The sequence below is a fragment of the Budorcas taxicolor genome, chromosome X, assembly GCF_023091745.1.
Source record: "Budorcas taxicolor isolate Tak-1 chromosome X, Takin1.1, whole genome shotgun sequence".
Lineage (NCBI taxonomy): Eukaryota > Metazoa > Chordata > Mammalia > Artiodactyla > Bovidae > Budorcas > Budorcas taxicolor.
In genome coordinates, this window is record NC_068935.1 from 125,771,216 (window position 1) to 125,783,614 (window position 12,399).

The 12,399-nt window shown below is 44.0% G+C and overlaps 1 protein-coding gene across 1 annotated transcript in view; it reads left to right on the plus strand.

Moving 5' to 3' along the window:
- The first annotated feature begins 895 nt into the window (after window positions 1–895).
- Window positions 896–12,399, plus strand: part of PHKA2 (phosphorylase kinase regulatory subunit alpha 2) — a 91,755-nt gene continuing 80,251 nt past the window's right edge. Inside the window, exon 1 of the mRNA XM_052663180.1 lies at window positions 896–973. Coding sequence (XP_052519140.1) covers window positions 896–973 — 78 coding nt within the window. The remainder of the gene's footprint in view (window positions 974–12,399) is intronic.

Genomic DNA, 12,399 nt, shown 5'->3' on the forward strand with positions numbered 1-12,399 from the left:
CCCCACCAGGAGCCTTCCCTATGGCCGCTTGAGAAGCCTCGTCGCCCGCCCGCAGCCAGTTCTTTATCTCCCCAACGCTCAGCTTGCTGCTCCGCAGCGCGGGCGGATCTGGAGGCGGTGTTAGGGGGCGGGGCCAGGGATGCGATTGTGAGCTCATCTCAGGGCAGGGCGGGCCACCGTCCTAGCGTTTTAGAGGTGTTCTGCGCCTCCGGCCCGGCTTCGCGGGTTGCGCTCCGCTCGGGGGCGTAGCGGGAGGCGGGCCTGGGGCGGGTCCAGGGGGCGGGTCCGGGACCTCCAGATGCCCGCGACGGAAGGGCCTGTTTCAACAGCCCCGGCTGCTGGCGGCGAGGTAAGGGGCTCAGAGAGGCAAACTGGTTCCCGCCCGGAGCCAAGTTCCCCGCTACTCTCGCGGGCCACTTCGTTTTCCTTCCCCCGCGGGCCGGGACTCGGGGGGTTCGGTTCCGCGGCGGGGGCGCGGCCAGGGGCGGGACTGTGAGTGTGCTGCGGCGGGCGGGAAGGATAGAGTTCGTGGCCGGCCTCGAGGCCGCCTCGCGAGCGCCTGCAGACCGTTTCTGCCCCACGCCCGGAACCCAGTTCCCTACTTCTCCCGCGGCGTTGCCAGGGACCCGCGAGCGTCGGGAGCGCGTCGGGCCTGGTCGAGGCGGGGTCGCCGTGGTGCCAGCCCCTATCTCCACCTTCGCGCCTTTCTACTGTAAGAAAACTAGCTGGCTGGCTTTCCAGTCATACTTTGGTTCTGTCGTTTTTAAAGTCCCTACCTCTTACCACCGGGCTCCATCCCGAGAACTGACCGAGGCTGTGACTGGGAACCAGGCCCGCTCGGCGGGCGCAGCCCGGGCGACCCGCCTCCTTGCAACGGGTCGGACGCAACGCGGAGATGAGGAGCAGGAGCAATTCCGGGGTCCGTTTAGACGGATACGCGCGGCTGGTGCAGCAAACAATCCTCTGTTACCAGGTAAGGAAGGACCACGCCGAACTGCCCTCTCGAGGCACTTATTCTCCTACTCAGTCCCCTCTCGTGTCCTTAGACTTTGCAGTTATGAGGGTTTTTTTTTTTTTTTTCTTTAAATCCAGTTTTGCTAGCCAGTGGTTACTCCTCACCCCCCATTCCCACCTCGTCCACTTTCCGAGTCAGGGGACCGAAGGGCTTTCGGACTACACTTCACGGGATTCTTTGACTACTGTTTGGGATCGAAGATAGGAGCCCTTTCGATGCCCTGGGTACAAAATGCGTCTTTTTCCATGGACTCAGCTTCTTTCGGATGGAAGGAGGTGTGTGTAGATTGGACAGCACACTGAATGAGGATGGTGAGCTCTGGACTGTGACGACAGTAGACGGGAGGAGAGAAATTCTGGGGTGTGTATCCCACTCCCGGTTGTGTGGCGATGGCTGCTATTCCGCCCTTGAATTATCTTGTTAGAGACCCACCTGCGAGGGCCTTAGGGCTTACTCTGTTGCCCTCATTTTATTTTATTTTTAATTTATATTTTACTTTATTTTACTTTACAATACTGTATTGGTTTTGCCATACATTGACATGAATCCACCACGGGTGTACATGCGTTCCCAAACTTGAACCCCCCTCCCACCTCCCTCCCCATAACATCTCTCTGGGTCATCACCGTGCACCAGCCCCAAGCATGCTGTATCCTGCGTCGGACATAGACTGGCGATTCGATTCTTACATGATAGTATGCCCTCATTTTACTGATGAGAAATCTGTAGGCCAAAAAGGTAACTGCAGGTAGCAGGGTTAGACCCAAACGCAGGTGTTCGCTCAAGCTGGAGGAGATCTGTGAAGCTTCTCATGTGGTCTGACATCTGAATATCTCCTGTTTTGTATTACTCAGCTGAAGTTATGTGTGGCCCAACATGTAAGACCCCTGGACTATTTTTATTCTTCCTGAAAACAGCAGCTGTGTTGCTTGCCTTCAATCAACAGCAACTATTTATAGGACCTCCATGTCAGAGAAGGAAGTGGCATTCCATGATACAGGCCTGGTCACTCCCAAGGCACTGACCCTTTTCCCTATAGCCCATTTCACAGGCTTGTTTCTTCATTCAGGAAATATTTGTTGTCTGCCTATTATGTGCAAGGCACTCTGGTGCTGGGCCTACAAAGAAGAGTAGATACTTGTAGTGCAGTGAGATTCATGTGTAGGGGATAGGTCCACAGTCCCTTGTTTGAAACTCTTGACATCAGATGCGGTTTGCAAGTCAGAAATGTTTGGATTTGGGGTGGTAAACATATATTGAATATTCCCTAGTAACTGCCATGAAATCTAGGCAGCACCCTTAATCAAACACATTATTGTTTTCCACATCAGAATATGGAGATTATCACTGAGTAGGAAAAGTAAATATGGAAAGCAGTTTCACACCAATTCAGGTCAGCATTTTGCCATCAAATGAGCTTGCTGAAAACTTATGAAAACACTTCAAGTTTTTAGAGCATATTGGCTTTTGAAATTGCACATGAAGGGCTGTGATTCTTATTTTGGGAGCCTTGCCCCATTTGAGGTGAGCTTCCCTGGTGGCTCAGACGGTAAAGCATCTGCCCGCAATGCGGGAGACCCGGGTTCGATCCCTGGGTCGGGAAGATCGCCTGGAGAAGGCAATGGCACCCCACTCCAGTACTCTTGCCTGGAAAATTCCATGGACTGAGGAGCCTGGTAGGCTGCAGTCCATGGGGTCGCAAAGAGTCCGACACAACAGAGCAACTTCACTTTGACTTTGCCCCATTTGAGGAGCATGAAAGAGTACTGGAAGAGATGATGTTCAGGTTGAGAACTGAAGAAGTAGGCCAGCAAATGGGGGTGACTTTTTTTGCCCTCCTCTTTGAAGTAGATTATAATTACTTATACACAGTGGTTTAAAAATCCACGTTGAAAATCCTTGCCATTCACTACTGTGAAGGAGCTTTAAGGAGAACTGATCAATCTTGGTGATTATGTCACACCTGGGTTTAATCTCTAGCTCCTTCAACTACAGGTGTAACCATTTCCCACCTGAGTCCAGGCCCTTACCTCTAAAATGAGGATAATTAACACCTGTGATTAGTGCTCAGTATGTCACCTGCTCTCCCCACCTACTGCTGCTAAGTCGCTTCAATCGTGTCCAACTCTGTGTGACCCCATAGACGGCAGCCCACCAGGCTCCCTCGTCCCTGGGATTCTCCAGGCAAGAACACTGGAGTGGGTTGCCATTTCCTTCTCCAATGCATGAAAGTGAAAAGTGAAAGTGAAGTGAAGTCGCTCAGTCCTGTCCGACTCTTCGCGACCCCATGGACTGCAGCCTACCAGGCTCCTCCTTCCATGGGATTTTCCAGGCAAGAGTACTGGAGTGGGGTGCTCCCCACCTACTAGGCATTAGTAAACAGCGCTGTTGGTGGTGGTATAATTTTGATACGTTGTTGTTAGTCCCTGAGTCATGTCCGACTCTCTGTGACCCCAGGGGCTATATAGCCTGTCAGGCTCCCTCTGTCTCATGTTATTCTCCAGGCAAGAATACTGGAATGAGTTGCCTTTTCCTTCTCCAGGGGATCTTCCAGACCAGGGATCAAACCCAAGTCTCCTGTATTGGTAGGAGGATTCTTTACCACTGTACCACCCAAGAGGCCCTAATTTTGATACAGGCCACATATATTCAGACCACAAGTCCTCGCCTCACCACCCTGGTCCAGGATGCTCCCTTTCCTGGGGGCCCTGATATAGCTACTAATTGCTTTCTGGTCTTTGAACATAATTATGTCTCCCCTTGGATTCTGTGAGATCCTTAAGCACAGAGACCTCATCAGTTTTGTTCCTTGGCATGAAGCAGTGCTCCAGGCACATGAAAAGTACCTTTATGTCCTTGGTGATGAAATACCTTCTGCAGGCTCTGGGCCTTCCTAATGACCCAGCTATTGATCCAGGCTTACCTTCCCTCAGGAGCAAAAGAACTGTCTCCCCAGTAAAGCAAATCTGTAGCATTGAACTTTCCTCTCCAACATTTTAATGATTAAAAAACAGTTGTCTGAGCCTTTAGTTGTATTTATTTTGGGGGTAGTTGGTGAGAAGACTCATGTTTGCCCTGTTTTTCTCATGACTGCACAGTCGAGCTTTCCTGATTAATCAGAACACTCCAAGTATAGTTCTGTTGGAACTCCTGTTGGAACTTCTGTTGCCACCTCCCCCAACCTCCAAGCCATCCCACCCCAATAGCTAGTCTTCACAGCTGTAGAGTGCTAACCCATTTAGGGCCTCCTCATCGTTTCTGAGTGATCTTAGGTCGCCTATCCAGTCAGTAAACAGGAAAGAGCAATTTTATGTTATGCATATTTTAAAAATTATTTTTGGCATGCTAGGTCTTCATTGCTGCACGGGCTCTTCTCTGGTTGTGAAGAGCTGGTGCTACTCTCTAGTTGTGGTGCACAGGCTTCTCATTTCGGTGGCTTTTCTTGTTGGGGAGCACAGGCTCTAGGGCGTGCGGGCTCAGTAGTTGGGGCTCGTGGGCTCTAGAGCACAGGCTCAATAGTTGTGGCACATGGGCTTAGTCGCGTGTGGGAGCTTCCTGGATCAGGGATTGAACTCATGTGTCTTGCATTTGCAAGTGAATTCTTTACCACCAGAGAAGCCCTATGTTAGGCACGTTTTTACCACAGTAAAAAAAAAAAAAGAATGAGCTGGACTGTAAACGAGTGGTTTCTAAAGTTTATGCTGGATAGGTTTATGCTGTCTTCTATAGAAAGGTGCAGATGTTTATGAGGCAGTTTTTACTGTCAACTGATACAAGGCTGGCCTCGGTTTCTGATGTGTTTTTTTAAATATAGTTGATTACGGTATTACTTTCAGGTGTATAACTTCATGATGCAATATTTTTGTTTTCCATTTAAAGTTATAAAATAAGGGCTATATTTCCCCGTGCTGTACAATATATCCTTGTAGTTTGTCTCAGACAAAGTAGTTTTTACCTCTTAATTCCCTACCCCTATCTTGCCCCTCCCCTTCCCTCTCCCCACTAATAATCACTAATTTATTCTCTATATCTGAGTCTGTTTCTGTTTTGTTTTATTCATCTGTTTGCCTTATTTTTTAGATTCCACATATAAATGATAAGATACAGTATTTGTCTTTCTCTTTCTGACTTATTTCACTAAGCCTAATACCCTCTAGGTCCATCCACATTGTTGCAAATGGCAGAATTCATTATTTTTTATGGTCAAGTAGTATTCCATTGTATGTATACACCACATCTTCTTTATTCATCCACCAATTGCTGAGCACTTAGGTTGCTTAGGTACTTTGTCTATTGTAAATAATCCTGCTATGAACGTTGGAGTGCATATATCTTTTTAAATTAACTGTTTTTCTTTTCTTTGGATATATACCCAGAAGTGGACTTGCTGGATCATATGGTAGTTCAATTTCTCGTTTTTTAAGGGAACCTCCATACTGGTTTCCACAGTGGCTGCACCAATTTACATTCTCACCAAAAGTGTACAAAGGTTCACTTTTCTCCACATCCTTGCCAACATTTGGTATTTGTGTTTTTTTATGTTAGCCATTCTGACAGGTGTGAGGTCGTATCTCATTGTGGCTTTGATTTGCATTTCTCTGATCAGTGATGTTGAGCTTTTTAAATTGCGATCAATTTACTTTGATTTCACTTATTAGAAATCACTTAACATTAAATATATTGAACTCATAATTATTCTTTAGTTTGAGATAATACTTCGTTTATATCATCTGGCATATCAACTAATTTCCTTTTCCTGTGTCTGTGAGAGAATATTTTCCTCTAGTCATTTGTCAGATGTACTTACTGTGAAACTTTATTTGAATATTTAAGGCAAAGAAGGAAAGAGCTGTATTTATAAAAGGGTCCTTTTGCATGACTGGTTTTGAATGTACTGAAAGTATTAATATAAACTTTAAGGAGTACCTGCTTAGATACTCCCTGAAGTCCCTTGGATGCAAGGAGATCAAACCAGTCCATCCTAAAGGAAATCAGTCCTGAATATTCATTGGAAGGACTGATGCTGAAGCTGAAACTCCAGTACTTTGGCCACCTGATGTGAAGAACTGACTCATTTGAAAAGACCCTGATGCTGGGAAAGATTGAAGACAGGAGGAGAAGGGGATGACAAAGGATGAGATGATTGGATGGCATTGCCAACTCTATGGACATGAGTTTTGAGTAAGCTCCAGGAGTTGGTGATGGACAGGGAAGCCTGGCATGCTGCAGTCCATGGGGTCGCAAAGAGTTGGACATAACTGAGCAACTGAACTGAAGAAGTTATCTCCAAAGTATTCAAAGTATCTTTTAAGTATTTGTTGACTTAAAAAATCTTTAAAAATTCCTAGATTTATTTTGACCCTGAGAAGAAATACTAACTTTGTACATTTTTTCAATTATCAGCTCTATTTGAAGGCTCATTCATAAAAGTGTTAAGTACAGAGTGGTGATAAAAGAATATGGTTAGGAAAGAAAAATAGAGACTTCCCTGGTGGTCCAGTGGCTAAAAGTCCACGTTCCCAATGCAGGGGGTTCGATTTTGATCCCTGATTGGGGAACTAGATCCCACATGCCACAACTAAGATTGAGAACAGCCAAATAAATAAGTAGATATTTAAAAAAGGAAAAAGAATGATCAAGGCACTGTTCACTGTAACTGCAGATAATTTTGTATAAAAAGCAGACAAGAGATCAGGACAGTAAGTGTTGCTATCTAGTCATAATAGAATTTAAAATGAGAATAGGATAACTAAAACATGGAGTGTGGAAAAAATTGTAATCATAATAAAGACTAATTTGAGGGAAGGTTGAAAGAAGATATAATTAAATACTGGGAAATAACATGGCAGAAGAATGGGAGGAAACTGGAGTTAAAGCATTCTAAGGCCCTTATGTTAAAAGGAAGGTAGAAGTTTTATATATTTTGAGTCAAGATTAAGTCTTAACATTAAAATTAAGTGGAAAACATAAGTTTAATGGGAGACTATCAAGCTACCAATGGTATTTTTCAGAGAACTAGAACAGATAATTTCACAATATGTATGGAAATACAAAAAACCTCAAATAGCCAAAGCAATCTTGAGAAAGAAGAATGGAACTGGAGGAATCAGCCTGCCTGACTTCAGGCTCTAATACAAAGCTACAGTCATCAAGACACACACCTATGGACACCTTATCTTTGACAACGGAGGCAAGAATATACAATGGAGAAAATACAGTCTCTTTAACAAGTGGTGCTGGGAAAACTGATCAACCACCTGTAAAAGAATGAAATTAGAACGCTTTCTAACACCATACACAAAAATAAACTCAAAATGGGTTAAAGATCTAAACGTAAGACCAGAAACTATAAAACTCCTAGAGGAGAACATAGGCAAAACAACCAACATAAATCACAGCAGGATCCTCTATGACCCACCTCCCAGAATATTGGAAATAAAAGCAAAAATAAACAAATGGGACCTAATTAAACTTAAAAGCTTTTGCACAACAAAGGAAACTATAAGGTGAAAAGACAGCCTTCAGAATGGGAGAAAATAATAGCAAATGAAGCAACTGACTAAGAATTAATCTCCAAAATACACAAGCAGCTCATGCAGCTCAATTCCAGAAAAATAAACGACCCAATCAAAAAATGGGCCAAAGAACTAAACAGACATTTCTCCAAAGAAGCCGTACAGATGGCTAACAAACACAGGAAAAGATGTTCAATATCACTCATTATCAGAGAAATGCAAATCAAAACCACAATGAGGTACCATCTCACGCCAGTCAGAATGGCTGCTGTCAAAAAGTCTGCAAGCAATAAATGCTGGAGAGGGTGTGGAGAAAAGGGAACCCTCTTACACTGTTGGTGCAGATGCAAACTAGTACAGCCACTATGGAGAACAGTGTGGAGATTCCTTAAAACCTGGAACTAGAACTGCCATACAACCCAGCAATCCCACTGCTGGGCATACACATCAAGGAAACCAGAATTGAAAGAGACACGTGTACCCCAATGTTCATCACAGCACTGTTTATAATAGCCAGGACATGGAAGCAACCTAGATGTCCATCAGCAGATGAATGGATAAGAAAGCTGTGGTACATATACACAGTGGAGTATTACTCAGCCATTAAAATGAATACATTTGAATCAGATCTAATGAGGTGGATGAAACTGGAGGCTATTATATAGAGTGAAGTAAGTCAGAAAAACACCAATACAGTATACTAATGCATATATATGGAATTTAGAAAGATGGTAACGATAACCCTGTATGCAAGATAGCAAAAGAGACACATGTATAGAACAGTCTTTTGGACTCTGAGAGAAGGCGAGGGTGGGATGATTTGAGAGGGTAACATTGAAATGTGTATAGTATCATATGTGAAGCAGATTGCCAGTCCAGGTTCGATGCATGAGACAGGGTGCTCAGGGCTGGTGCACTGGGATGACCCTGGGGGATGGGATGGGGAGGGTCAGGGTGGGGAACACATGTACGCCTGTAGCTGATTCATGTCGATGTTTGGCAAAACCACTACAATATTGTAAAGTAATTAGCCTCCCATTAAAATAAATTAAAAAGAAAACCTGAAAAAAATTAAAAATAATAGGAGAATAAAGAAAATTTGATCACTCCAGGAGAAGGAAGGAAAAGGGTGCTTGGGGAGGGAGGGAGTGAGTGAGTGAGTGAAAGTTGTTCAGTCGTGTCCGACTCTGTGTGTCCAGCTGTAGTCCATGGAATTCTCCAGGCCAGAATACTGGAGTGGGTAGCCTTTCCCTTCTCCAGTGAGGGGTTCTTGGGGAGTGAGGGAATTTTTTTAAAAAGCACAAAGGACGAAATAGGAAGATGAAAATAAGTCTATAATAGTAATCTCAATAAATGTTAATTTTTGAATTAGCCAGATAATAGAAATTAATTTTTTAAAAGTTGTAAATATATGTGATTTGAGACAAACCTAAAACGGAGGATACTTAAAGGTTGAATATATAATTAGTGAGGCAGGATATACTATACAAATGCTAACCAAAAACAAGTTTGTGTAATTTTATACTAACAGGCAGAGACTTTGAAATTTAAAATAATTCTATTAGGAATTCAGAACTGTTGTATTACTAGATGATAAATGGATAGTTCACCAAGAAAGCAATTTTAAACACACAGAATATTAACAACATATCAATAGTTTCAAAATATATAAAGCAAAAGTTGACCTAACTGCTAACAAATCCATAAACATAGTGGGAATTTTTAAATTCCTTTTTCTCAGATAGTGCTTTATAGATAAAGCAGAGAAATAATTAGGACATAGAAAATTTGAGCACTTCCATAAGAAACATAAGTGGCAGGCAGAGTTACATTTAGCCAGAGATGGGGTTTTTGTGTGGTGAGTACAGTGTAGTGAGAGAGGAGCAAGAGATTAGCAAATAACCCCTATCTGAAATGAACTCTTTGAGATAAAAGATAAAGAGGAATAACTGCCAACTCCTTTTATGTGGCCAATATCCCAAGATACCATAGTCAAATAAGACATAATATTTATGAAATATTATTAATGGAGGAAATTCACTTATGAATATTGATGTAAAGTATAAGGTAATAATACAGTGAAGCCAACAATGTATTAAAAATAGATCATAAGCAAGTAAAGATTATCTCAGTAATACAAGGAAGCTTAAGAAAATCTATTAATGTAATACCACATTAAAAAAGGAAAAAAAGGCTTCAACTTTATCTGTAACATTTTATTTTTTAAAAAGAAAGGAATCTGGTATTATGGTGGAATGCTTTCCTTTGTTGGGTCTGAGTGGTGGGTATTGATTACACTGCTTTCCTATGTGTTTGAGATCTTATTATATTGTAAAAATTAAGGCTATATTAATAAACATAGTCTGATGCTGGGAGGGATTGGGGGCAGGAGGAGAAAGGGACGACAGAGGATGAGATGGCTGGATGGCATCACTGACTCGATGGACGTGAGTTTGAGTGAACTCCGGGAGTTGGCAATGGACAGGGAGGCCTGGTGTGCTGCGATTCATGGGATTGCAAAGAGTTGGACACGACTGAGTGACTTCACTTTCACTTTTCACTTTCATGGGTTGGAGAAGGAAATGGCAACCCACTCCAGTATTCTTGCTTGGAGAATCCCAGGGATGGCGGAGCCTGATGGGCTGCTGTCTATGGGGTCACACAGAGTTGGACATGACTGAAGTGACTTAGCAGCAGCAGGAGTAGCCTAAGAGTCAACTTGGATTCCTTCTGTTCCCTCTTGGCCCACCAAAAAGTGAGAGAATGTACTGATGAGTTGGATCACCAAAATCTGTCTCAGCTCCATCCACTTCTGTGCCTGTCCACTGCCCCTACCCTAGTCCAGGCCACCATCATCTCTTACCTGGACTGTCCCTCTAGCCTCCCAATTGCTCCTTGCTTCCGCTCTTGGCCCCTCGTCCCCAGGAGTAAGCATCCTTATATCAGGCACCAGATTGCGCTACTCTCCTGCCTACATCCTTCCCATGGCTTTCATAACTCCTAGAATACAATGTAGTGTTCTTCCAAACGTTGCAGTCTAGCTGTAGCCTAGCTCTCCAGCTTCTCACCACCAGAGGTGTTCTGGTAAAGGGTTAACAGCTGGCTCAGCTGACTTAAAAACTTGGCTTCTTTATCAAGAGCCATACCAGGAGGGGAGAAATGAAAGAAAACCACCCCCCATGTCTTATGCCCAACAGCAAACTCTTGATCTTTCCCTATATATCTGGATACCACCATTCATGTGGAGCCTTGAGTCAGCCACCCAGGAGTCTTTTTGACCCCTTCTTTTTTCCTTTCCGGCCTGTATCTACTTCATCACCAAGCTCAGCTGATTTTCTCTCGACTCCATCAGCTGCTTCTGCTCCGCTCTACCATCACCACCCTCCACGTTAAGCCACCAGCCTTGCCACATTCTATCCCTGTACTAGCTTCCCCACCTGTCTTCTCTCTGCAGCCACTCTCAGTCCCCTCCCAGTTTTTCTCCAGACTGCAGCCAAAGTGGTCGTCTTCAAAGCAGGTGTGCCCTCCTGCTGACCCTCACTCTGGGTAACATCTTAACCTCCCTTCTACCTTGGCTCCTCGGGGGAAGCCCTCCCTCCATGACACCTTCACAGCATGACACACATCCCCTTTGCTGCACTTGACTGAGTTGGAATTTTACATTTACTTCTGTGACTTAAAATGAATGAATTCCCACTAGACTATAAAGTCCACTGCACAGAACCAAGGATTTCTTTTTAATTACCATTTTATTCTTAGCACTTAGCATGTGCGTGTGTGCTCAGTCGTATCTGCCCTCCAGGCTCCTCTGTACGTGGAATTTTTCACACAAGAATACTGGTGTGGGTTGCCATGCCCTCCTCCAGGGGATCTTCCCGACCCAGAGATCGAACCTGTGTCTCTTGCATTGGCAGGTGAATTCTTTACCAGTGAGCCTCCAGGGAAGCCCCTTGGCCCTTAATACCTGGTGGTTTGTAGAGATTTTAAAAACATTTGACTGAATGAATGAATGAATGAATGAAATAAAATGCTTACCATGTAGTCTGTGTGCTGTAGTATGGGCAGTAGTATGTGCAGTTAATAAATAACTACTGCTGTTGTTATTAATCAGATCTCTACCATCCAGAGTTGCTGCAACCTGTCATCTGTTGTTCTTAGTTTTGTTTACTCTAGGAGGAATTTATTTAATAGTCACGATGGGAATGAGAATAGTGGTGGACCAGGGCACACACAAGCATTCTGGGCAGCACTGAGTTGAAAAGGGGCAGAAATGACACTTTTAGTCCATAGTCAGACTGATGGTTATCTGGTCTGTGTGTCAGTTCGAGAAAGGAGCACTTGATAACATTTTCCCCTTCCTGGTATTATCCCAGGCTCTGCCTTCTGCCATCTCCCACTTCAGTTCTGTTTAGGGGCAGCCAGGAGGAGGACTTTTGGTGTGCTTTTTTCAGGACAGCCTTTAAATATTTTACTGACAGATGAAAAACATTTGAGTACTTCAGTGAAAATCCTTGAACGTTCATTTTCAAACAAAGGATCCAAAAGATCATCTACTGAGATCACCCAGTCTGCTTTTACAGTTGAAGAATTCAGCCAAGGGAGTTGTTTGTCAGGTGCTCAGTCGTATCCGACTCTTTGCAACCCCATATACTGCACCATGCCAGGCCTCCCTGTTCCTCACCATCTCTTGGAGATTGCTGAAACTCATGTCCATTGAGTCAGTGATGCCATACAACCAACTCGTCTTCTGTCATCCCCTTCTCCTCCTGCCTTCAGTCTTTCCCAGCATCAAGGTCTTTTCTAATGAGTCAGCTCTTTGCGTCAGGTGACCAAAATATTGAAGCTGCAGCATCAGTCCTTCCAATGAAT